This window comes from Podarcis filfolensis (genome assembly GCF_964270895.1).
Source record: "Podarcis filfolensis genome assembly, chromosome: 17".
Taxonomy (NCBI): domain Eukaryota; kingdom Metazoa; phylum Chordata; class Lepidosauria; order Squamata; family Lacertidae; genus Podarcis; species Podarcis filfolensis.
The window spans coordinates 4,501,528-4,528,546 of record NC_139621.1 but is presented as its reverse complement, the minus strand read 5'-3'; the positions used below and the strand labels follow the sequence as shown (position 1 = coordinate 4,528,546).

At 43.2% G+C, this 27,019-nt stretch overlaps 1 protein-coding gene across 5 annotated transcripts in view; it reads left to right on the top strand.

Moving 5' to 3' along the window:
- HUWE1 (HECT, UBA and WWE domain containing E3 ubiquitin protein ligase 1) overlaps positions 1–27,019 on the top strand; it is a 95,232-nt gene that overhangs the window by 28,985 nt on the left and 39,228 nt on the right. For 2 of the 5 annotated variants that reach the window (XM_083592574.1, XM_083592573.1), the window contains exons 12-29: positions 2,469–2,611; positions 2,842–2,992; positions 3,074–3,201; positions 5,117–5,257; positions 5,438–5,549; positions 6,323–6,475; positions 6,569–6,670; positions 7,530–7,610; positions 7,827–7,933; positions 9,328–9,505; positions 11,518–11,609; positions 11,812–12,023; positions 16,857–16,914; positions 17,909–18,085; positions 21,687–21,932; positions 22,042–22,175; positions 22,874–22,974; positions 24,404–24,598. In XM_083592574.1, the coding sequence (XP_083448700.1) occupies positions 2,469–2,611; positions 2,842–2,992; positions 3,074–3,201; positions 5,117–5,257; positions 5,438–5,549; positions 6,323–6,475; positions 6,569–6,670; positions 7,530–7,610; positions 7,827–7,933; positions 9,328–9,505; positions 11,518–11,609; positions 11,812–12,023; positions 16,857–16,914; positions 17,909–18,085; positions 21,687–21,932; positions 22,042–22,175; positions 22,874–22,974; positions 24,404–24,598 (2,511 nt within the window). Of the gene's footprint in view, positions 1–2,468; positions 2,612–2,841; positions 2,993–3,073; positions 3,202–5,116; positions 5,258–5,437; positions 5,550–6,322; positions 6,476–6,568; positions 6,671–7,529; positions 7,611–7,826; positions 7,934–9,327; positions 9,506–11,517; positions 11,610–11,811; positions 12,024–16,856; positions 16,915–17,908; positions 18,122–21,686; positions 21,933–22,041; positions 22,176–22,873; positions 22,975–24,403; positions 24,599–27,019 lie in introns of all 5 variants that reach the window. The other 3 variants (XM_083592572.1, XM_083592571.1, XM_083592575.1) reach the window with 2 other exon arrangements.

Below are 27,019 nucleotides of genomic sequence, written 5' to 3'. Positions count from 1 at the left end.
AAAGTGATACTTTCTATTTTGTTGCACGTGACCGTGTTTTCATGTAGTGCCATGAAATAAATAAACAGCCGTTTGATCAACCAGTGGGGCAGGACAGGAGGCATCTTTTCCTTGCCACTCTGTCACGTGTCCATGCCCCCATCCTGGCACTATTTCTGTTCTTGGCCCTCTCCTTCCATGGCCAGCTGCCGCCAGTGCTTGCACTGGCTCCCCTCAGGCAGGCTGGCTTGGGACAGGCTAGGCAGTGGCCCCAAGCAATTTCCAGGGTGAGAGTCTGTCTCTGTCTTTGTCTCTCTCTCCTCCTCATGTGCCCTCCTCGTTAAAGTGGAGAGCTCTCCACTTTATGTAATTTCACATGCATGTGCGGGGTCCTGGAACGTAACCCCTGCGTAAGGGCGGGGAAATTCCTGTACTATGCATTTCTGGGGACTCTTGAGTCACATACTTTACTTAGGTATTCAGGCTGCTTTTTAACTGATAGATGTAGTGGCTCACAACAAATGAAGTGAGCAAGTCTGTGTATCAAGGTAATCCTACAGTGTAGCTACCATTGCTGAAAAAAGACTTGGCCCTGGACATGTCAGCCTGTCCTCTCTATATATCAGTATTTAGACCCGGATGAGTTAGTGCTATCAAGTCTTGACTTATTTCCCAGAGACTAACCGGTAACCAGCTGAGATCTTTAGGTACCAAGGAGATGATTCCAATAGTCCAGGCATAGGCAAACTCGGCCCTCCAGATGTTTTGGGACTACAACTCCCATCATCCCTGATCACTGGTCCTGCTAGCTAGGGATGATGGGAGTTGTAGTCCCAAAACATCTGGAGGGCCGAGTTTGCCTATGCCTGCAATAGTCAGTCCCAGCCACTAGCTTAGCTGCTGCACTAACTGAAGTTTATGAACAGCTTTCAAGGGTAGCCCCAAACTGAATATATTACAGTAATATAATATGGAAATTACCATAGCGCAGATCTCTGCTGCTCCTACAGAGAAGGCATAACTGGTTATACCTGGCAAAAAGGTACTACGTGTCATAGTGCCACCTTTATATATAAAAGCAGCAGTATCTTAAGATACAACCTTAATCTGTGATCTCTCCCCACCCCCCGAATCTAGATAAGATCTATTCCCACTCCCACCACAATATTGTCAATGAGATAAGTTTAAGTTGGCTGTAAGCTTCTTTCCTACTTAACTACTTTTTTTTTATAATAAATTTTTATTGGTTTTGCAACATATATTAACACACAAAAACTAACAACTCACAACACAACACATTAACAAACAAACATATAAACACGTATAATTTCATATCCTTTTTTTTCTTAATCCTTATTTCAATGACTTCCCCATACCTCCCTTTTCTGCATCCCTGTTTTAAACTTTTTCAGCAACCCCTAATTTCAATTACTTATAGTTCGAATTTCTTTAATCCTTTTTCTCTTACCCAATCGTTTATCGTTGCAATTCTATTTTACATTACCCATGACATTTTAGCACTCATTAATTTTACAGCAGTTCTTAAGATAAACTTTAAATTTCTTCCAATCTTCTTCCACCGTCTCTTTCCCTTGGTCACGGATTCTGCCAGTCATCTCGGCCAGTCCCATATAGTCAATCACCTTCGTCTGCCACTCTTCCAGCGTGGGTAGTTCTTGTGTCTTCCAATACTTTGCTAGAAGAACTCTTGCTGCTGTAGTAGCATACATAAAAAACGTCCTATCTTTCCTTGACACCAATTGGCCTACCATGCCCAGGAGGAAGGCCTCTGGTTTCTTGTGAAAAGTACACTTAAGTACCTTCTTAATTTCATTATAGATCTACTTAACTACTGCTGCAGATACCAATTCAGGAATTTCACTGCCCCATATGGATCTGCAAAAAGGGCAAGCATTAATTGTTGCCCATATATTGATGATACACCATTCAAATTCTGTGATGACATCTCCCAACAGCTTCATAAACATATTAAAAACATAGGAGAGAAGCCCAAGCCAAGATGGTTTTTAAGTAGTCTGAGAAAAATAAAGAACTTTACACTAAATTGCCATCTTTGAAAGCTGTAGTCTCTTCCCACCCCCTAATTATTTAACAGGCCAGGGAACAAATGTTATTGTGCTTATTTGTGATATTGCTTCATAGAGGCCTGGTTGACTTAAATGCTTGTTCCTTCATGGCCAGTTGGTGGGGTTGTGGTTCATAGCAATGAGAATTTCAGGTTGTGGACTAACAAATGCAAGGACCAGAGGGAAGCCAAACGAAGCCATATAGAACCATGTATGTTTTCTTCCTCTGATCTGGAGCACCTGGACATAGCTTGTACAGTAGAAGCTTGTGCTTCTGGATCAGAGACCATAATTGTATTAACCAGTTATGTGTCACTTAAAATAATGGATAGGTTTGTCTCCCCCCCCCCATGTCTGTCACCTGCTGCAAATTCTTAACAAAGCCTCTCTCTCTTTCCACAGTGTATTCAAATGCCTTGCAGGAATCCGCCAACAGCATTCTATACAATGGGTTGATAGAGGAGCTAGTGGATGTACTGCAGATAACAGATAAACAGTTAATGGTACGTCATCTATCGACCTGCTTCTCCTGCCCAGACTTGTTGGTAAGGAAAGCTAGCTCAATGCTACTCACCTTAGTTCCTTCCCAAGGTATTGGCATTGGGTTGGACTGTAAAGATTCTAGAGTTTTTTTCTGCCATTTTCCCTGGAGCTTGTAACTAGCCTATTCAGCTTCCTTTGATACTGACTGAATATGTGGATATTTATAAATTATTATATAGCACACGATTCTCCTCGGAGCTAAATCCCTAATCTCCCCATTTCTCTTTGACAGGACATCAAAGCCGCCTCACTGAGGACGTTAACTTCCATTGTGCACTTGGAGAGGACTCCAAAACTCAGTAGTATTATTGATTGCACTGGAACTGCCTCCTACCACGGATTTTTGCCAGTCCTAGTCCGGAACTGTATACAGGCCATGATCGGCAAGTATTTCTAGATCTCACATGTACTTCGGTTGTATTCTGCTTGTTGTATTCTAATGGTGCTTCCTTCCCTCTTCCCAGATCCCTCCATGGAGCCATATCCACATCAGTTTGCCACAGCACTCTTTTCCTTCTTGTATCACCTGGCAAGCTATGATGCAGGAGGTGAAGCTCTAGTCTCCTGTGGCATGATGGAGGCCTTATTGAAGGTAATGTATGCTCAGGAGAATGAGTAAGGCAGCCAGTTCCAAAACATTAGAGAACTGTTTGCTGGACTCTGCTCAGACAAAAATTGGACATGCAGTTCTTTTAACTGTTGTCCAGAAAACTGGAGCACTGTTGTGTGTACAGATACCCTTCTCTGTCCCTCGCCTCCACATCTTGCTGCTGCTGTTCCCGTTAGACTGCAGATGTTTGCCAATTTGTTTCTATTGAATTAAAACTGGTAAATCTTGAATGCCAGCCATAGGGAAGCCCAGTTTCTGAGGCCGAGAAACTATCTTAAGAGTAGAAAAGATTGGCTCATAAGTATTGGCGCCTAAAGCATGCATGCATATGTGTATCTGGTTTGTCTCAACTGAAATGCCTGTTCTGTCAAGCCAAGCTCTGATTTAATAGCATTCGAGATTAGGCATAGTAGCTGCCCTTTGAGAAATCAAACTGCTTGGTGACATTCCAGAGCATTTAACCGTAGCCTAACTTTGCTGTTGTGACTTTAGTTGTTGTGTTCTGGTCCTCAGACCTCAAGAAGGGCCTTATAGAACTAGAAAAGGGCAGTCAAAATGATCAGTGGGCACTGGAGACACACACACACACCCCTTTGAGGAAAAGTTACAGCCTTGGGGTCTTTGAGGGGGCAAGGGGGAACATTATTGATTGAAATATATAAAATTAAGTATGGTGTAGAGCAGGGGTGTCCAACAGGTCAATCCCAGAGTGATAGAGGTAGATCACGTGCTCATTTTCCTCCGCGTGTGTGTGGGGGGGGATAGCATCCCTGCGCGTGCTGTCCTGACCTGGCGAGAGTCAGTTGTTGCTCAGATGCCTCCGCCGCCCTGCTACATGGGTGTTTTGGAAGCTCCAGCCAGCGGGCTGCAACAGGTTAACTCTGACAGGATCGCGGATCCCTGGCTGTGCCTGTCTACTTATGCAATCGGGCGGCTGTAGACTGTTCCTGGTGCTCAGCCTCTGGGGAGAGCGGTGTAGTGCTTAATGTTTTTAAAGCGATTTATGGTGTGCCCCCCCAAAAGCAGCAGAAGTACTGCACCCCCCAAAAAGCTAAACAAATTTGGACTGGCCCCCTTAAAAAAGCTAAGCAAATTTGATTCCCCCCCCCATGGGCAGATCACTGCCAGTTTTTTATTCTGAGAGTAGATTGCAGTCTCTTGGGAGTTGGACGCCCCTGGTGTAGAGAAAGTGGATAAGTCAGTAATCCAGGGTCACTGAACGAATCTGAATAATGGGAGACTGAGGATAGGCAAAACAGGTACTTCTTACAGTGCATAGTTAAACTGTAGAATTCACCCTCAGAAGATGCATTGATCGCAACCATGATCACAGCCCACTTGAATAATTTTAAAAGGGGATTGAACCCATTCGTAGTTGAAAAGGCTGTTAATGGTTACTTAGGGTTACCGTATTTCAAGAAGTGAAAATCTGGACACAAAAGTTGTTGAGCTTCCCTCCCCCCCAGCCCCCCCCAAACACTTCTGATATGGGCTGCCATACACCTGGACATTTTAACCAACTTTTGACAATTGCGCCTGGACTCCCTTTTCAACAGATGAATCCCGGCTTTGTCTGGGAAATGCTGGCACCCTTGTGGTTACTAGCAAAGATGGCCATATGTTAACCTCCAGTATGGAGGCAGCGTGCCTCTGAATACCAGTTGCTAGGGAATTTGAGAGGGGAAGAGTTATATTATATTGTGCCTAGGTCCTGCTTGAATGCTGGACTAGATGAACCATTTATCTGATGCAACAAACTTCTTAGGTGTTTTCTTTTGAAATTCTGGGTTCTCCCCAGTGTCAGTTGAAAATGGTGGGTTGTTATACCCATGGGTTTATCATTTTTGTGGCTCCTGCATTCACACATTCTTACCTGCTTTTACATTTTTCTTCCCAGGTGATCAAGTTCTTAGGAGACGAACAGGACCAGATCACTTTTGTGACCAGAGCAGTCCGTGTGGTGGACTTAATCACAAACCTAGACATGGCAGCTTTCCAGTCTCACAGCGGCCTCTCTATCTTCATCTATAGACTAGAGGTAGCTGTGCTTTATTCTTGTGTCAACTGCTATTCATTGCATACTCTTCATGTAGGCCTGACTTCACAGCCATTGTTCATTTTTATTGCAGAGTTCACAATCATTGATACCAGTGATTCAGCTAACTCTACTCAAGTTGTTTTAAAGCTCTTTTTACATATAGCTTCCTTTGTGTTTTAGCATGAGGCAGACCTGTGTCGGAGGGAATGTCCCTTTGTAATAAAGCCAAAGATCCAGAGACCTGCTGCTACCACTACACAGGAGGGTGAAGAGATGGAGACAGACATAGAAGGTATCTCATAAGAGCTATTGGTCACTTTTACAGAAATGTTTATAGCTTACTGAACCAATAAACATAGAGAGGAAAATCTACAGAAACGGTATCTGTAGATAGTATTGGATTTTATTTTAATTGCAACTTGATGTATTTCTGTTAGCTTTTATTATGTTTTAAAGAGATTTAATAATCCTATGTTTTATAGAGCTATAGCTAAAATGTTACATGTTAGATACAGTTGGGATGCTTCTGCTGCCTTTCAAGAACTGGATTTTGAAATAAAATGAATTAAGTAGAATTGTGAGATGAAAGGTAAACTTCATGCATTCTCCATAGATGGCAGATTTGACATGCTTAGCCAGTTTTGTTCGGGTGTGTGGTTTGGCAGAGTTGGTTCAGCACTTTTTGAGTGTTGGGGGATCCTCTGGGATTTTTACTTTAGAAAATGGGTGAGGTAGGGTGAGGCAAGATAGAATTATACATGGTGTAGAGAGAATAGATAGGGAGAAGTAATATTAGTCTGTTGTTCTAGGGCAGGTTAGGTTGTTGAGTTTTGGAAAATGATGATAAAGAAGTCATGCCTACTGTCATCTTGTGTCGGCAAAGAGAAGATACAGCTTCTAAATGAAAGATAGGGTATTCCCACAGCTATAGCTTTGCAGGCATAGGGTGGAACTTGTGAAGGGCCTCTGCTAATTTGTCTTACGCTGAGTATATCTCTCCCTCCCCTGCGCCCACGCACAATTGAGTCCAATTATTTCCTGTAAAATATCTTTCCATTTCTCTAGTTTCTGACGTAGCCATGGAAAGCAGCCCTGGGCCTTCCACCTCTGGAGAACATCGACAAGAAGTTGTGGTTGAAACAAGGGCCCCAAGTGCCATCACTCCTAGCAGTAGCAGTAGCAGCAGCAGCACAAACATGGTAGTCTCACCCCGAAGTGGTATGTATTGACTTGTATAAAAGAGCTTTTGTTGTACCACTGGAGTGTTTTCCATTGATTGATTTCATTTTCTGGATTCCTTCTTTATTCCAGGAGTTCAGTGTATCCCTCAGCGAGCAGCACTTCTCAAGTCCATGTTGAACTTCTTGAAAAAGGCCATCCAGGACCCAGCTTTTTCAGATGGCATACGGCATGGTGAGAGACTGCCTTAGCATTTGGGCTAAGCCAGCAGTTCTTGAACCAGCTCTCCCTTGACCATCTTGTCATAATGACAAGATGCTTGTCTCTTTGTGGTGTATAGTAGCCTGTAAATGCTGGTGGCTACATAGCTAAAGGCAGGAGTCTCCTGGGATGCTTCCATCCTCCTCCAATTTGGTTCTACTTGGGCAACAGATCTCTATGAATTCATTAGCTTTCTTTTCTTTTTTTGTTATTTTTTTTTTGGTTAAATTTTACATCTCAGATGGTGAATGTTATGTTTGAACGGAAATCTGAGAATTCATTAGCTTTCTTTGGTGACTTTTGTATTTCTATCCTACACAGATGTAAAAGTGTGAAATGTCACACTAGACCTCTTTTTGGAAGTTGCTCTTGTTCTGGGGAATGAACTTCCCAGCAATAGTCACCATTGTCTAATCTTGTGCAAAGCAAACCACAAAATGTGGAACGGGGGGTGGAATGTGACTTCCTTAGAATCCCAGTTTCATTGTTTAAACCCAGAGAAATTTGCTAGCCCATTATTGTAAAGATATGATTGGAACCGTGCAGAGAATAGTTACTGACATCCTTGGAAGCCAAATGAGTTGCTGAATAATATTTCTGGTGGTTTGGGGTAGGGATTTAATTGCCCTAAGAAGCTCCTTGTCCTTTACCATTACTAGTAAAACCAGAATGAATTGTACAGAGTGACAGAATATTTTGTACATTTTTGCATATTATAAAGGTGATAAAGTAAAACTTATTGGTGCAGCATTTTTAGTGGAAACTTTACTGAAAGTGCTTTATGTAATTACCGCATTATCCGTGCCGTATTCATTATGTCTCCTCCTTGCAGTGATGGATGGCTCTCTGCCTACCTCTCTGAAGCACATCATCAGCAATGCAGAATACTATGGGCCATCACTCTTCTTGCTTGGTAAGTGTGTCTTTCATGCATAATAAATAATACGTTTCTTAGCTGGTTTCCCTGGACCACTTCCCTCTTGATTTGTTTCCCAGCAGTGACAGCATACTCTGGGAATGGGCCATTGTAATGGGAGGTGTCATCTCTCAGCCTACCTGCGAAGTTGTCCTGCCTAGGAGGACCTGTACTGGTCAGTGACTCACCTCATTCTCTCTTCTCTCCTGACAGCCACTGAGGTGGTAACGGTCTTTGTATTCCAAGAGCCTTCGCTGCTATCCTCACTACAGGACAATGGCCTAACAGATGTCATGCTGCATGCTCTCCTTATAAAAGATGTGAGTTTTATTATTTTTGCTACCTGTGTTCCTATAAAAGCCTCACGTTGTTGTTTTTTTAAATCTGGGAGCTGAAAGAGTCTTAGTAATTTTTACACTTCCCATTTTGCATTCCAAAGGGACGCGGGTGGCGCTGTGGGTAAAACCTCAGTGCCTAGGGCTTGCCGACCGTATGGTCGGCGATTCGAATCCCCACGGCGGGGTGAGCTCCCGTCTTTCAGTCCCAGCTCCTGCCCACCTAGCAGTTCAAAAGCACCCTTAAGTGCAAGTAGATAAATAGGTACCGCTTTATAGCGGGAAGGTAAACGGCATTTCCGTGTGCTGCGCTGGTGCTGGCTTGCCAGAGCAGCTTCGTCACGCTGGCCACGTGACCCGGAAGTGTCTTCGGACAGCGCTGGCCCCTGGCCTCTTAAGTGAGATGGGCGCACAACCCTAGAGTCGGACACGACTGGCCCGAAAGGGCAGGGGTACCTTTACCTTTATTTTGCATTCCAGCAGTTGCTAATTTCTGGCACTGCAATCTAATTCATTTTGTAAATGAATATACTTGATAAAAGCATTTCATATAGTTCATGTTACGTGTACTGTGCTGGCCCATTTAGGGGTTCATGGCACAGTTGGAATTGCACTTGTGCTACTTTTTCGACATATCTCCTCAGCTACTCTTTTATTCTGCTCAAATGGAGGATTAATGTGGAAATACGTGGATTTACTTCAATTTTGTCTTTCCACTTTATTTCCACTCCTGCTCAGTAAGTTCACTCTACCATTTCTTTCCAATTTCCACCTTTGAATCTCTGCTTTCCTGTTTATATTGTTTTCTCTCAACGTAGTCCCTTGAAGCTACATTTTTTCTCTCAAGTCATTCAACTCAGTTAAGAGAGTTCTCTGGCTCCTATACATAAGAATGGGTTCCCCATTCCACATAAAAATTCCTCTTTTCCCACATTGCTTTTATGCCATATCTCACTGCATTTTGTTACGTTAGGCCAAAGGTGAGCAGAAGGTTGATCAGGATCTGGTGGCAGATTTGTGTGATAGGAAGCAGATTGCAAAAAGGTTCTGACTCCCAGTTCATTAAGAATAACAACAACAAATTCTTTTTTCCATGTAAATCAGGTACTGGGGGGGAAATTCCTAGGCTCAGAATGTGCTTGGAGGCAAACTTCTTTTCAGAATTTCAAGATCTTCCATGGAGTAGCCAGGTGCAAAGGACATGTAGCTAGAATTAAAAAAGCAAAGAAGATCTGACAAGCCTGAAGTCTAACCATTCTTGTGTTAGGTTGTTAGGCCTCATTTGCATCAAATAAATGTTTATAAAAAAATGTTACTTTTATAGCTCAAGTGCAACTTTGTGACCCTTTTGGCATTGCGGTGCACGTCTCTCCTGACAGGTCCCAGCCACACGGGAAGTTCTGGGCTCCCTTCCTAATGTCTTCAGTGCCCTGTGCCTGAATGCCCGGGGCCTCCAATCCTTCGTTCAGTGTCAGCCTTTTGAACGCCTCTTCAAAGTGTTGCTCTCACCAGACTACCTTCCAGCAATGAGGAGGCGTCGCAGCTCAGACCCTCTTGGTGAGTATCTTCTGGGGTCCATTTGTGTTGGGCATTTCTCCCTACTTGTCACCATCATGTGGTCCAGACATTAGATAGCCATCTTCAAATATATTAAGAGGGAAAAGTTTGTTTTATCCTGCTCCCTGGAGACAACTGGAGGGTCCCTCCCCCTTTTAACTTTTGGAAATCATTTTTAATTTGACTATTATCCAGTCTAATTAACAAAGTAATCCTAGTGTTTTCTGGCTCATATATAGGCTCTGTTCCTAGGTGAAATTCTTATAAAGTGGAATGTTAACAACCTGTGATGAGGAATTTCCAATTTCCCTTTTGAAAACAAGCTTCTGTTGCTTACCATTTCTAAATATTAAGTTGAATGGAAGTTGTTTTTCTGCCTCAGAATCTTACTTTCCTGATGACTTAATACAGCACCCAATGTTGTGCAGCTTGTAGTGTTTTAACACGTGAATGTGCAGCTTTCCACCTGGCATCTTTGTCTTTGCAGTGGGTGATCTTGTAATCACAACCAGAAATTGTACTGGCGGCAGACAAAATGAGATGGCTATGAATCTGAAAGGTTTCATTCCATTATTGATGGTGCCTTAGAAATGTAACTTTTTTGGCATACTTTTATCAGTTACGGCAAGAGTTGCCAATCCTTACTATTATTATTATTTTTGGGGGTAAAATTTTATTAGTTTTCAATTACAGTCCAATAATAACCTCAATATAGCAATACCAATTTATAATACAATTATTAATACCAATCATTCAAGTACTGAATTATATGATTTAGTTAAAGTGGCCCACTGCATGCTTGATTTGATGATTTGATAATTTTCTTTATTTCTGCTTTCTAAAATCTTATTAGTGTCAATTGCATTCTGGTTATAATAATAATCCCTTATACAACATCTGCAGTATTAATAACTCTTATCGTGTTGACACATTAAATGATTTATAAAATTTCAAGTGAGGATCGCCAATCATATCCTTGTTCTTGTGTGTGGCGGTGTTCAGAATGGAGGGAAGGATGGGTGTCCAATGCTGGCATCCAGTGAAATATGGGCATGTTTAAGGAATGTGTTCTGTGTAGAAGAGGCTGAGCATGTATAAACAGAAAGTGAACAGAAGGAACATATACTACTTGGGCTGCCGTGGTTGCGTAGAAAAATAGATTCTTTTGACCTGTGGCGACCCATACCTGATTCTTAAAAAGAAATGCAACCACACTCAATCTTGAATTAGTAGCATATCCAGCCAATGGTGCTTCCATCTTGTTTGGGCAGCTTGTTTACTCACATCCAGTTCATCACAGACCTTAGACACCAGTTCGGAACCTTAGTTAACTCATTGAAAGCAGATGTAAAGGAGAGATAGCATTGAGTGTCCAAAATCTTCAGCCAAAATCTCCAGACAGTTTTGTGTAGATTGAACCTTGTGGCATTCTGCGCGTGAAAGGCCTTTGGATGGAACAGTAACTCCACCTGCCACCTTTGTAGACCCAACTTGCAAGAAGGAGAGACCACAGTATGTCTCCTCTTTGCTCCAAACACAAGAGGCAATCCAGAAGCATATCAGGGGATCTTAGAGAATAAACAAGATCTTATTCTCACTTTCCATCTCCTATCTATGCTCACCCACAGTTTATAATAAAGACATTCGTGCCTGAAGATTGTAGAAGTTGGTATTCTTGAAAATATCATGCTAACTTTTTATGAAAGCAAGTTCCAGGCTTATGGATTTGGAGATTAATAGGTGGAAAACTCACACCGTTACTGCAAGAGAGTCATACCTAGAAATTAGCTGTTACTCCCATCTGGCCTTCTGTTATTTTCCCTTATACCTTGTTTCCCTTTCATGCAACACTGAACCTTTTTTTTTTAAAAGTTTCATTAGAATATTGAGTTATGTAGATTAAGAGGACAAAAATAAATTGTTACTTACTTGACTGGGCTGGTTTATGCCAAGTACCACAGTCCTTTATAGCTTAAATCTAATTTACTCCCCTTTCCCGGTGTTCATTCTAGGGGACACTGCTTCCAATCTTGGAAGTGCTGTGGATGAGCTCATGAGGCACCAGCCCACACTCAAGACAGATGCTACTACAGCCATAATTAAGGTAGGAAGTAGACCTGAATGGTTCCTATGCTGTTTGTGTCTCTATCTTGCCAGCCTCCCAAGTTGTGCACCTAGAAGTTGTCTCTTTTACACTGTTTTTTCCTGAATGCAGTCTTATTTGGAGAATAACATAGCAGACTGGTATTCTGGAAGTCCTAACCAGAACTTGTTCCATGCCAACATGCTTGTTCACTGTTCTGCAGTTACTAGAAGAAATCTGCAATCTGGGCCGAGACCCTAAATACATCTGCCAGAAGCCCTCCATTCAAAAGGCTGATGGAACAGCCACTGCTCCCCCACCTCGCTCAACTCATGCAGCAGAGGAGGCCTCTAGTGAGGATGAAGAAGAAGAAGAGGTGCAAGCTATGCAGAGTTTCAATGCCACGCAGCAGAGTGAGGCAGAATCCAGCCAGCAGTGAGTAGCTGAGGCTAAAAATAACATACAGCAATCCTGTGAATGGTGGCTTGCTGCAAAGTCTAGCCTGCACTTGCTTTCTGATCAGTTTTTAAAGCTGCTTGAAAACAACCTGTATTTGAGGGCCGGGGGGGGGGGGGGCTTGGCAAAACAACTGGGCTGTCCTTCATGTTTAGGAAGAGCATGGTGATGGTTCAGAGAACCCATGAAGTTAATTCCATGAATCTAATGGGGTCTTGTTTTTCTTCAGTGGCAATCCAACATGCCACTTGGCAATTAGTTTTGAAACGGAGCGTTTCAGAGCAGCTGGTGCCAGCACGGGGTGTGTTGGGATGGGTAAGCTATACAAAAGATACATCCCACTGGATTAGCAGAGGCTCTCTGAGTAAGCCTAAGCAACTCTCTGGATCCTGGTCAACGTGCTTCACATAACTGTCAAGGTTGCTGCATATAGCAGAAAATGTACTTGGGCAGCTGTTACCCATGTTGACTGGCAAGTGCATTGTACACAGCAGAAAATGCATTTGCATAGCTCTTCGTGTGTTAGCAAAGCATGCATTTTCCTGTGTGCTATGATCACTACATTGAGGGAAAAGCAGAATTTGAGGCAACTGTTGAGTTCATTTAGTGAAGTGTACTGTTGCAAAAAAGAAAAAAGCCCTTCATAAGAGTAAAGTTTGATTCCTTTGAGCATTTTTGGTAGAGACTGTTTGAGAAATGGTGCATTTGTTTCAGTGTCTGTAAGGCAGGAAATAGGTAAGTGAAGAATCAGCTTGCAGAAACAAGAAAGAAAAGCTAACAGTACCACTTTGACTGAAACCCACCTCCTCATTCAGTGTCTTGCTGTTCATGCCTGCCTTATGGTTTTGAATCAAGACAGGATAAGACCATGGTCATTTTACTGTTTAGCATTATTGTGATATTTACCCTTCAATACAAGGTTGCTGACATTTAATACCTGTTTGGTATTGAAGCAGGCCACAGATTCACAAATAATGCCTTATATTCATGGTTTGCATTTGTTTATTTAGTAGGTTTACAGTGCTACACAATGAACAGAGTTTCTAGGCAGTGAACATAACACAGCCAGTGAATGGTAGAGTGGGCTCTGCTGGATTTATAGCCCTGAGATGTGATTGAAGTGATATATTACACCAGGGGTCATCAACCTTTTTTAGCCATGGGCCGGTCCACCGTCCTTCAGACCATGTGGTGTGCCGGACTATATTTTGAAGAAAAAAATGAACAAATTCCTATGCCCCACAAATAACCCAGAGATGCATTTTAAATAAAAGGACACATTCTACTCATGTAAAAACACGCTGATTCCCGGACCATCCGCACGCCTTGAGAAGGCGATTGGGCGGCATCTGGCCCCCGGGCCTTAGGTTGCCTACCCCTGTATTATACAAAGCACAATTCTAAGGAAAGAGGTGGGTGAAGCTGTTATAAAGATCACTTGGACCACAGCAGAACCCAGAGGTGGGTTTCAGTCAAAGTGGTACTGTTAGCTTTTCTTTCTTGTTTCTGCAAGCTGATTCTTCACTTACCTATTTCCTGCCTTACATACATTTTACTCGGAAGTAAGCACCACTGGCTTTCAGAGAAATTCACTTGCAAGTGAGAGTGGGTGGGAATATTTAATTTACTCCTCTCAGTTCCATTCTATGCTGTGCATGTGTAATCTTCCTGCTCTCCTGGCAGGCTTAATTTTTCTCTGGGGAATGTGCTCATTATTCTGTTGGCTTGTGACTAGGAGAAATTGGCTTTTGTGAGCTTATGGGTAGGGTTGGCATGCCAGTCAATTGACAGATCAGACATTATAAATTTGCTATCTGTTATCATTTGACCACAATCACATACCTCATCAAGCCACAATGGTTGAACCTACTAGCTGCCTAATTAGCACAACTGCATTTAAAACTTTTTAGTTGGTTGCTGTTGCTATACTTTATTTGGGATTTTATTTCATTATGTAGTCATAGACTGACCCTGGTGTTCGGGATAAAAGCTAGAGAACAGTTCAGTGAATTCACATTTCAAGTGATTGAAAGTTATAATTCATTACAGTTCTTTTTGTTTTAAATATGGTAGTAACTTTATGATTTCATTAACAGATTATTTTGTTTTTGTAATTAGTACAAATATCAAACATGTTTATCTTTCTGTTTTTGTTCTAATTAAAGTTAATTCTTTCAAAGTTAACCACTATTTGGTCAGTTGACCAAATCTTTTTTTGATTGGTCAGATGACCAAACTTAGCTGCAAGTGCTTTCTTAAAAATGCATCAACACAGAGTATTCATTGCTTTGGAGAAACTCCCAAATTATAACTTACCAAGAACCACAACTTGGCTGGATCTTTTCAAACCTTGATAAACCTGCTTATTCCCACCACTGGGCTTTCAGATTGTCCATGTTCTCATGTAAGACTAAAACATGACAGGAAGGAGCTGCTGTGAGCCTTGGGCTTGTGTTCTTCCTCTCACCTCAGAGGACACCTACAGGGTTTAGTTTCACTTCCACAAAACCTGACTTATTACATATAAATCAGAGATTGTGATTTTTAAAAATTTGTTCTGTGTAAACCAGCCAACTTCAAACCATGGACTGTGAAACTGTCTTATTTACCTAGCCCAGGGGGTGGGAAACCTGTGGCCCTCCAGATGTTATTGGACTCCGTCAACCTCAGGTAGCATGGCCCAGTGGTCGGGTATGATAGGGGTGTGCAGCAACCTGTAGAGAGCCACAGGTTCCTCATTCCTGTTTTACACCATGATACCTGGTTCATAGGACGTGATAAGCCAGGTTTTGTGGAAAGTGAAACTTAATTCTCCCAGCCAAGTGGTAGGTGGTGTGTGAATTGTGTTTCCCCTCGTAAGTGTGGTAGAACCCTAGAAACAAGATGTTTCCAGGTAGCTTCTGTTTTTACTAGAGTTTTATGTTTGATTGTTTTACCGAGAAGAGACTTGGGCTGTGGTCTTTTGCAGACTTACAAGGGAGTGAGAACAATTTTATTCAGTAGAACATACTCTATAAGTAAACATTCATAGGATCAGGCTGCTTTCTTTAGCTCTGCCTCATTTTTTGTGTGTAGATTTTTGTGTAGATTTTATTGTGTAGATGCTGAGGAATAATTTTTATCACTAAAATGTGTTTCTGGTGACTAGAATTCTGTACTTAATGTGTGTTGTTGTGAGTATGACATAGATTGAGGAAAGTCTTGTAGCTGAGCTCGTGAAATCTAGTCTGCTGACTGTTTACAGGTAGAATGCTGAGATCTTGGCAAAACCAGTTATAGAGAAGGCCCCTGAGCCAATACATATTTCATTGAACTGGTTTTGAGCAATGATTGCATTAGTTCTTGGGACAAGGAGCCTCCTGTTGCACTAGCAAAGGGCAGGATTACATTTGGGGTGGATGGAGGGTCGCCGTGAGCATTTTTGGCATAGTTTTGCTTGCTCCCTGGCACCCTGATCCCAGCTGCGCAGAAGGCCTTACTCAGAGACTCTCTTGGCTCTGCAATGCTTTGGCAAGCTCTGCAGCAGCTTCTGAGTGCCTGCCAGCTGTTTCTTTGTAAACTTCTGAACTCTGAAGTTTCCTGTCTATGGGGTTTCTTAACCCCATAAGCTCCTGGCTATGTGGTACTTTGTATGTGTGCCATATGCTGGGTAATGCCGTGGGGGAAATGAGAGAGGAGTAGTTGCTGTCCTGCATTGAGAGCCTGCTGGCCCCGAGATGGCATGATGCCTTGCAGAGTGGGTGGGTGGAGGAAGAATGTTCAGGCGCTGGGAAAAAGTTTGCCCTGGCAGTTCTGGTTTATAGGGAGTTTTCTGGCTTAAGGAGCTCTGGATCCAGTTGTTTGCTGGCTTGAGGATCCTTGTTTAGAGTAGACTGTTTTGAATTAAGCATTTGTTTCTTTGTATTGCCTTAGTTGAGAACAGACCTGTGTGCGTGGCGGTTTAGAAACAGTTAAACTTCCTTCTAGTTTCAGGGAGGCAGCCATGTTTCTTCTGGCCAAACTTGCAGGGCCGGATTTCCTTTTGGCTTGCTTGCTGCCATGTGGCAGGTGCCTGGTGCAGACTGGAGAGGTCCCAGTATCCTCCACTTTTCTTCCCCCCGCCCATCCACCCCAAGCATTTTGCCTGGCCCCTCCTTGCCTGTGTCAGACTTCGCTTTCTTCTCTTCCTTCTCCGACCAAAACTTGCACCGAGCATGCTTTTTACGTCACTGCCCAATTGTTCCCTCCCCTCCTTCTCCTCCTCCCCAGCTCCATTTTGCTGCAGAACTCCATGGCGCCTGGCAGTCGACCATTCATGGCCCCTGCCACATTCCCATCTTTAATCCAATTTGAGGCCAGCAGCCAAGATGGGCAGCACAGTTATCCCCCTCCTTTTGCCTTTTTCTGGTGTCTCCTCAATGCTGGTATCTTTTGTCACCATGTTGCATTCTGGACTGCTTCAGGCGCGGTTTTGCCGCAGTCCTGGCGCAGGGCTGCCCTCTGGAATTTTTGTTGTTGTTGGAAGAGAACGATGGTACTTCTATTCTCCCAGTTTATCTTTTTGGGAAACCTTAATAGGAGACAGCTTTGCATAAAACCTGGAATGTGGGAGCTGGATATTGCGTGTCTAGGACTAAGAAAGGTGAGCAAAGATTTTGATAGTGTCTTTCGTGCGGTTGCCCTCTGATAAATTTGATTGGGAGCTGGGGGAGAATACTGTAAGGTGGTCGCAAGCTGAGCAGCTAGCTCACATATCTACAACCCAAAAGCGAGTGTCTGGAGGCCTGTATTGAACAATATGATTGCAGTAATGAGCCTTTTCCCCCCCTCTAGGGTGGTCGGGACAGAAGAACGGATACCAATCCCACTCATGGACTACATCCTTAATGTGGTAAGTTCTCTATTAGTGGGTGGTCCTTGAGGGATACCTTGGCAGGATTGGCTTCAGTGTGTCTAGGGCAGGGGTCAGCAAGGTTTAACTTGCCTGGGCCAGATTGGTCCTGTGGAGATCCCTCTGTGGGCCGGATCGTGTGCCCGTGTGAGCATGCGCCCCCATGATTTTCGGCATCTGCGCATGTGCAGACGCAGTATTCAGCGCCGCGGAAGCGAGTCCCCGCGCTGCGCCAGTTTAGCGCAGCACGTGAGCGGGCAGCTAAGTTTGGCGGCAACTCATGGGCCGGTCAAACAACCTCCGCGGGCCACTTCCAACCCATGGGCCTTAAGTTGCTGACCCCTGGTTTAGGGAGATATTCAGGCATCCCCAGCTCTTTTGCCTGACACCTTTTTTGTCTCCAGCCTCACATGTCATGTTGTTAGAATGAATTTGTATGGCTCTTGTAGCCACAGTTTTGTCACTCAGTAATGCTTCCTGAACTTGCTTGGTGTTGGTCTTATTTAAAGACACAAATACATGTTCAAAATAGCAATATTTTATCATTTTTTCCATATATAGAATTATTTTAAGAGGTAGGAGTTTGAGTATGTAATATTCACTTTCTTAACATATCAGTTAAATAAAAAAAAGATACTGCAGGTTTGCTGATTATCTGCAGAGTGAGTGTGGTGTCCTTTTAATTAATCCTGGAATGTCAAAGTAAACTTTGCTTTACTGATTGCTTTTTTTGGAGCAGCTAGCCTTGGAACCCATCTATCACAGGGTTGTGAGGATATTGGACAAAGAAAACACTCCTTCTTTGGCTTTACTGTAGTTGCCTCTTGAAAGATGGATGAATCTGGATTTAGAGAGTGTAGAGAAACTATGGAGTTGAGAGCTCTCCATGCTTCACTCTCCATTTGGGCTTGGTCTGGGTGTGGGCTACCCAACCTTTTGTTTTTGTATGAAGTGTTGATTATTTTCTTCCCTACCCTCCTTTTCTGTCTCTCAGATGAAATTTGTGGAGTCCATCCTCAGCAACAATACAACAGATGACCATTGTCAGGAGTTTGTGAATCAGAAGGGCCTGCTGCCCCTAGTCACCATCTTGGGCCTGCCCAACCTGCCTATAGACTTCCCCACCTCAGCAGCCTGCCAAGCTGTGGCTGGAGTCTGCAAATCCATATTGGTAAGGAGGAGAATACAACATTTCCCTTTCCAGAAGGTAATTATCACTGCCATCAAGTTGGAAGTACACACAAGCTTCTGGAAATCCTACTCTTTAACTCCTACTCCCACCCCAAAATGCATCTGCTAGACGTTCCTGTTGACTGTGTCATTACAGCTAACAGGTCTTATTTTTGAAGGGCTAAGAAGCCCTTTAATTGGAGATAGCTTTTTGAGAAGTGTAGCTTGGCAGAGGACCTCTGCACCTCTCCCAGCATTCGTTGTGGTCATGTGCATAATTTTAGTGTATTGCCAGAGAAGGGCCAGTGTCTCAAGACTCTGTCACCTGGATGGAGTTGTAGAACTATATTTAAGAAATCCAAAGTAAAAAAGTAAGAAGGAATAAATCATATCTATAGAACAGGCATACTTTCACAGTTCATGTTGGGACTATCACTCTATAGCATGATTTCCACTTGTTGCTATTTTGTGGGAGCTTGGGAAACCTGTAGAATACAGCTGAAGAATTCTGTTTCCTAAGAATCTCAGCTTTTTATTTGATTTCACTGACTGGGGTGGAGTTGGGAGAGCAGCAACAATTTTATGGTTTAAAGAAACGTTTTGAGGGTAAAACCTCAAATCAGAAGGGCTAGGATAACGTTTCTGGGGAACAGAGCTTTAACATTCTGTTTTAGCTCTTGGCTATTCCATATGATTTTCAGAAGCAGAATAATTTATGCTTCAACATTTAAACTGCATGATTATGCAAAACAAACCCTGCTGATTTGCTTGGGTTCCAGAATTTACACCAATTGCAAAGTTCAGCTTTTGGGGTTGTGGAACTTGGGCTATGTTGTTACAGAATGCTTAGTTTCTTTGTAGGACAGAGGCCACTCTGCCTTAACTGGTTTTTCTGATGAAACATTTTACTTTAGCTTAAAAGAGCAGGCTGTTCTCTGGAAGAAGCCAGGAATTAGTTGAAGCAATTAAAAGATGTCAGACGGTGACAGTGGTTCCATGTGGTGGCAGCTCCACATTTTGGCGTGTGCAGTAGTATTCATAAACTGGTCATCATGTGGATCTCAATTGCATGAAGTCTCTGCCGGGGCTTAATTTGTGCCAGAGCTCACTAAGCTGCAGCCTCATTGTCTGTTGGTTTAGAGTTCATTTCCTTCAGACACTGCACACATCAAGAATGGCCCTAGTGGCCCTAGATTAGAAATGACTGTTTGGAAACAGGCTTGAGGCATAGCATTTTTCCCTTAGAAATTAAGACTGGTCTTTTATGCTGCTCCTGCTCTGGTTAAGCTGATCAAGGAATAATAAACTTTAGGTGACCAGAACCACGACTTGATCAAAAGCAATTTTAGAGCCCTTTTGCTGAAATTGCTCCTCAGGCAAATCTGCTGATGTTGCATCACCACACAATATAGATGCAATGATCAAGGAAGTAAAAAATTAACAAACCAGTTACTGTAGTTTTAGTAGCAGTGCCAAAAATCTTCTTAATCCTCAAAGCAATACAAACCAACGCCAGTTTCTCCTAGATAAGCACTGTCAAATTGGTTCCATAGATAGACTTCTTACTTTCAGCAAAATAACCAACAATTTTTCATTTTCCAGCTTTGTATATAGAAGCGTAAAATAACAAAAAGCATTGAGTGAGTGTTCTCGGCTGATACTGATTAGCAAATGTACAGCTGCTAATTCAAGTACATTCTTTTATAGTGTCTGTCCAGGTGACATAGTCTGTCTGTCAAGGCTTCCCTGTATAAACTCTGAGCAATGATGCAGGGCCACCACATATAAAAGTTTAGTAGTAATATACACACTGCTGGCAAGACTCTGCCTATTCCCTCCCCTCAAACAATGCTTGGTGAGGCTTGCAAACAATACCCTTACCATCCTATTTGTTTGCTATGATCTATTGCTTACAAGTCTTTGTAGTCTCAAATAGGCTGTGGCCTCCACTTCATTGAAACCCAGTTCTTCACTTTAACATTCAACATTTGCTTGCAGTGACTGTTGATAAATTTGTAAGTGTTGCTTGTCTCCAAAAGACCTGGCAAGTGACATGGTACTTGATTCCTGGATCTCAGGCCATATTAGAACATAAGAGGAATCCTTGTGGCCCAGAGTCCAGCACTCTGTTCTCACAGTGGCCAACCAGATGCCATCCAGCTTGGGTTAGTTTAGAGCATGTGTCAACTGCATGAAACCAAGGTGTATTATTGGATGTGTGCTGGAGAAAGGGGCTTTGTGTATTCATAGAAACAAGACAAAGCTAAATCAATCAGTACTTTAAATGCTGACTGGTGAATAAGCTGTGGCAGCACCTTATACAGCCTTCTGGTGTTCAGCAATCCATGGTAGCGACACTTCCTTGAAGCTCTGGGTATAATGTCATGCTCGGCTTCTGGATGTTGGAAGGTCTTTTTATGCAGAAGATGTGCATTTATAATAGCGCTTACTGACATGCAGTTGTGTCGGGTCATTCTCAGCACTTGCTGTTTTGTTCTGAGAATAAATTTGTATACCCATATCATTCCACATGCCCGCAATCTCTCACCATCTTTGCTTCATTCAGTGTGCCAATATTACAGGCTTTCTTACCTTGCAACCTGTTTCTAGATCCACGATTAGCCCAATCATCATGTTCATTTCTCTTCAGGAAGGCCAGTTTAACTTTGACAGTTGAGGAGTCGTAATAATTAAACTTGGAAATCCACAGAGTTTACTTGGAGCAGTGAACTTTAGGGGTTTTGTTTTTCTCATTCAGTGTACCTGACTTGCTATAACTTTTTGTAGACACCTGAAGGCAGTCCTGTTTGGGGAAGCTTTTAATGTTTGGTGTTTTGTTGTGCTCCTTTATATTTTGCTGGAAGCCGCCCAGGGTGGTTGGGGCAACCCAGTCAGATGGGCTAGGAACAAGAAATAAGTTACTGTCGTTGTTGTCATTGTTGTTATTATTATCTACATAGCACCACTTTTCTTACCAGGTCCACTTCTGCCAATCTAAGCAGTACCTAAACAGATCAAGGGACCAAAAAGGTCATGTATCAAGGATGCTGTTGTGGCATGAGTTTAAACATCTGTCCCATCAGGGATTAAACCACATAATTTAGATTACCGTGTTCTTTGCAGGAGCTCAACATCTCTATTAGTTTGAGCAGGCAGTGATCAATACGCTGTGATCTCTTGACTTGGGGAAACCACATCTGAACTGTAATATGATCAGCCACTGCTCTTCTAATTCTGTCATGGTAGCTTAGTGGGTGGGTTTGGAGTGCGAGTCTGCGCACTTGTTGCTTAGCCTTCTTGTGTGGGCTAGTGAGTAAGCTGGTGGTACTAGCTTGATTAGTGGGGAAACATTATCTATATTTAGCCTTAAGTCACTAAATGTTAACAATGTGGCCTTAACAGCTGGAAAAGCTTCCAATATTTCCCTGAGAGAAAGTGATGGATACCTTCTGAGTGCTGCTGGGTATTCAGTAATCCACAGGCCACTACTGTAAAATGAACATCCTGAACCAGAGATTGGTATAGTGGGTGGTTTTGAGGCAGAGATCTGCACTTACTGAGCCTTGTTTAATGGGTGTCACTATTTATCTTTTCTACCTTAGACGCTATCTCATGAACCGAAGGTCCTGCAGGAAGGCCTGCTCCAGTTGGACTCCATCCTGTCTTCCTTGGAGCCTCTACACCGGCCCATTGAGGCGCCTGGTGGCTCGGTCCTGCTGCGGGAGTTGGCATGTGCTGGCAATGTGGCTGATGCCACCCTCTCAGCCCAGGCCACACCCTTACTTCATGCCCTGACAGCTGCCCATGCTTACATCATGATGTTCGTACATACATGCCGGGTAGGACAGGTAAGAGCAACCCCCACACCTTGTTAATGACCCACCTGGTCTGGCTACTGCTTTCTGTCAGCAGAATGTAGTCCGGGCACTTAGCAGCGTGTAATCTCTTCTATTACAGAGTGAGATCAGAGCCATCTCAGTAAACCAGTGGGGTTCCCAGTTGGGCCTGAGTGTGCTGAGCAAGTTGAGCCAACTCTACTGTTCCCTGGTATGGGAAAGCACGGTTCTGCTGTCACTATGTACACCAAACAGGTATGGAGCATTTGGTGGTTGAGAGGCTTGGGCTTGGCAGTGGTGGACAGTTTTATCATTTACTCCCAGAATTTGAAATCAGTAGCAGCCAGGTTAATGTCTTCCAAGAAGTCATTTGGCAGACAAGAATTCTGAGGGCTGAAGAGAGCTAAATGTCTTAGACTTGTTCAAATGCACGTCTTCCTTGGGTCCCTTAAGGAGTTTATGTGTAAAATAATATGGTAAAGTAGAAGCCATTAGTACATGCTCCCTTGGCAAGCAAAGGCTACAAGGAGCTTTCTCTTGTCCATCATATCTAGAGTCAGTTTCTTGGGGAAAACTCATCTGTAGATTAAGTGAACTTTGACCCAGATTCCATTTAGCAGCTTTGGAGCACACTCAGCAATTTCAGTTCTTATTTAGCCAGACTTGTTCAATCATTCTAAAAGCTGATGTGGCTAAAATGATCAAAAGCATGGGAGGAAAAGGCAAGAGTCCAGATGGAAATGTGGAGAGGGCTTCATCTAGCCCAAGGAGCATAAACAGCTCAGCACTGACTAGAGTGACGTCTATGAGCCTTCATTTCTGTGCCCCATGCTTGAAGGGTAGTGCATCCCCTTGCTCCATATTGCTAAATGTTTTTCTATGGTGCTGTAGGCTAACGTGCCCTGCCAGATGAGTGCCACCTGTAGCTGTGTCTTACCTTTCCATGCTTGCAGTTTGCCTTCAGGTTGCGAATTTGGCCAAGCTGATATGCAGAAGCTGGTGCCGAAGGAAGAGAAAGCAGCCCCCAATTCCACCCAGGGAGCCAAAAAAGCAGGTACGGGTGGGAAGCAGGATCCTTATCCTGGACATATTGAATACTGTGGCATCTCTAGAGGAACTTTGATTTTGTGGTACCTATGCAGTGCAACATGAGCATGGTTGTAGAAGATACGTTTTGTAGTTCAGTTGCTATATATACTACATGTCAAAATATAAACACCCTCTAAGGCATCCTCTATGTGGTCATAAAACACCGATTACATTTTACACATTATTCAGGGCTACAAAACAGATGTCTTTAGCAGGGTGAGCAAAATTGACCTAATGTATGCTGTAGCATCAGCACAGTACTAATATTTCTGTGATTTCAAATTTCACTGTCTGAGCTGCAGTCAAAACTTTGGTGTATCAATTCAGATTGCCCTGAAGGTTTTTGGTGGAAAACTAAAAGTTTTAATGTGTGATATTTTAATGTATTTTTAATCTTTGTTGGAAGCCGCCCAGAGTGACTGGGGTACAAATAATAAATTATTATTATTATTAAAAGCCCCCTGGTGCCACCTGAATTAGTACATTGTGTATGGTGTGTGTGTGTGTGTGTGTGTGTGTGTGTGTGTGTGTGTGTAAAAATAAATAATAAAACTAGTGTGGCCCCTGGGGGAGTATGACCCTAACAACCCATTTAAGTTTGACACCCCTGCCCTTCCATGTGCCCTTTGTTGTCCAATCCAGTTCCTGATTCTCTTGGCTCTAAACTACTTCACTTGAAATGGCCATGTTGTAAGATGCAGACCTTTTTGAACCAGTGGCCACATTTGGAATTTTGAGGATGCTGTGGATGCCAGTCACAAGATTGTTGCTGTGGGTGTACAGTTTAGCACAAAATGTTTGGCACATCTGGGCAAACAGGAGGGAAATATATAAATAAAAAAGACAGGACCACAGAATAATGTGAGCATGCCCCTCCCCAGTCAGTGGGGGGGCGGGAGGCATCTAGATTCATCATTGATGTGCTCGGTCACAGAAGCTCTTCGCATCTTTCCTCTGGTATCCAGTGATATGTACATGCTTAAGGGGGCATGTTCAGTGTTGGAGAGGCTGAACCAGTCAGGGCAAACAGGCGCGCATAAGGAAGAGCAAGCCATGTCTCATGCATCATGAATATTTAAGGATTATTTACTGAGACCTTTTGTGGTGCCATAGGAGGTACCAGTGAACACACTAGCATCTGTGGCACCATGTTGGAGGCCCCAATGTAAATAAATAAATAAATCCCTTTCCAAACCCCTAAACTCAACTGATAGAGCTACATTCTTCAGTGATTGCTTTACCCAGGACCTTTTGTCTGCACATTTGAATTTATGGACTCTCGGTACCTCCTAAGTAGAATTGTGGAAAATAGGCTGGCAAACCAGGTTTCCAAGTGATCTTGACTTAGAACTGGAAGAATGCAAGACTAGTAATTTAGCATATTCTTCTTGCAGATGGTGAATCGGAAGCAGTGGCAGCTGGGAGCATGGAAGCCTCTGCTCAAGGCCTGCTAGAAGGAATTGGCCTGGATGGTGACACACTGGCCCCAATGGAAACAGATGAGCCCAGTTCCTCTGATCCCAAGGGGAAGTCAAAGATCACTCCAGCCATGGCAGCCAGGATCAAACAGATCAAGCCCCTCTTGTCAGGTGAGAGCAGGAGAATATTGGGGGTGGTTAAGAAAAGAGACAAGAGCTTAAGCAGAATATGCAGCTGGGGGTCAAAAATTCTTTGTATGCTATTTTGCTCCTTGTTTTCCTTTTTATGCTGAAGTACAAAGAGAAGGCAATGGAATATGACATGTCCCTTCCTTTACTGAAGCTATAAGATGTGTTAGGTTTTGGGTACCCTTTTTAAGAAAGAAAGAATAAAGTATGCTACAGAATTGATTTCATGCTCTCACTGTGGACACTGCTTCTTGGCCAGAGGAGCAAGAACAACAGTTGCAGACCTCAGAACATACTTAGGTGGCGGTGGAAGCTACAATGTACAAAACGATTCCTGCTGCTCCTCAGAGAAGGAAGAGAGGGGTGGCGGTGATGGGGGACAGAGGCAGCAGTGTGCAGAAGAATGACTCATGGCTTCAGTTGTCTCTACATGAGTGCAGTTGTCTCTATGGGAGACGAGAAATAAGAACTTGAGCTCTTAATGCAGGATGGCAAACATGACCTGACAGGCATGTCTGAAACCTGGCGGGATGAGTCTCATGACTGAAATGTAGAAATTGAGGGGTACAACCTGCTCAAAAGCAATAGATCAAACCGGAAGTGGGGAGAGACAGCATTATATGTAAGGGATATGTACACTTGTGAAGAGATTCATGACTTGGAGCATGAAAGGCAGGTTGAGAGTACATGGGTAAAAATTGTAGGGGAGGAAAACAACAGTGACCTTACTATGGGTGTCTTGTATAGACCTCCAAGCCGGACTGAGGACTTGGATAATGCATTCCTCGAGCAGGTTACCAAACGTTCAAAAAGGAGAGGTACAGGGAACTTTGGAAGGAAGTGATCATGTCTTCTTGGCTTTTATTACACACAGGCAAGGGAAAGCTGAGTGTAGTCAGACATGCACACTGGACTTTAAGAAGGCTGATTTCAAAAAGCTTAAGGAACTACTGGGTGTAGTCCCATAGTCAGAAATACTCAAAGAGAAGGGAGTCCAAGTTGGATGGGAGTTTTTTAAAGGTGAAATATTGAAGGCACAAAAGCATACAATTCCGGCAAGAAAGAAAAGTGGGAGGCACTTGAAGAAACCAGTGTGGCTGCATAAGGAGTTTACAGATGAGCTGAGATTTAAGAAGGGAACGTAAAAGTAATGGAAGAAAGGAGAAATCACAAAGGAGGAGTATACACGAGTTGCTTGAAGAGAGGTTAAAAATAATAATAAAAGGTCTCATTGGCTATGTTTGAAGCAAGAGGAAGAACAAGCAAATAGTATGTCTCTTGCGTGGAGAAGATGGAGAAATGTTATTGGATGACAGAGAGAAGGTGGAACTGTTCAACACCTACTTTGCCTCTGCACCCAAAAGGAAAGTAGTGCCCAACCAGGTGATAACAGAAGAAACGATGCAAGGAGGGAGCTGAAGCGCAAGATAAGAAAAGAGGTAGTAAGGGAACACCTTGCTACCTTAAATGAATTCAGTTCTCCAGGGCCTGATAAGCTACGCCCATCTTGTTGCCTTCCAGCTGTTGCTGGACTCCAGCTGCCATCACCCCTGACTATTGACCATTGGTGTACTCTCAGAGCTTTTGTCTATAATCTTTGAGAATTCTTGGACAACAGGTGAGGTCCCTGCGGGCTGGAGGCGGGCAAATGTTCCCATCTTCTAAAAGCAGAAAAAAGAATACCCAAGTAACTACCGACAAGTGAGCTTGACATTAGTAGCAGGAGAAGTGCTAGAACATATAATTAAATAGTTGGTCTGTGAGCACTTAGAAAAGGATGCTGTGGTTACTAAGACCCAGCATGGGTTTCTCAAAAACAAGTCCTGCCAGATGAATCTCATTTTGACAGAGAGAGAGTGTGTATGTTATAAGGTTGGTGGATCAGGGGAATGCACTGGACATAGTGTATCTTGATTTCAGTGAGGCTTTTGATGTCCCCCATGCTATTCTTGCAGAAAAGCTGGTGAAATGTGGGCTGGATGAGGTAACTCTTAGGTGGGTTTGTAGCTGGTAACAGCTCCTCACCATTCTGGAAAACAGTGGCGTGCCACAGGGTCCTTGGGCCTGTTGTTCAACATCTTTATAAACAACTTGGATGAAGGAATTGGGGGGCTGCTCATCCAATTTGCAGATGACACCAAACTGGGAGGGGTAGCTAATGCCTCAGAAGATAGAATCAGGATTCAAGATGATTAAGGGAGGTAATAGTCCTGCTCAGTTCTGGCTTGATCAGTCCACACCTGGAATGATGTGTCCAGTTCTGGGCATCAAAATTTAATAAGGATATTGACAAGTTGAAACATGTGCAGAGGAGGACAACCAAGAGATTATCAAGGGCCTGGAAACCAAGCCTTATGAGGAACAGTTGTGGGAGTATGTTTAGCTTAGAAAAGAGGAGATTGA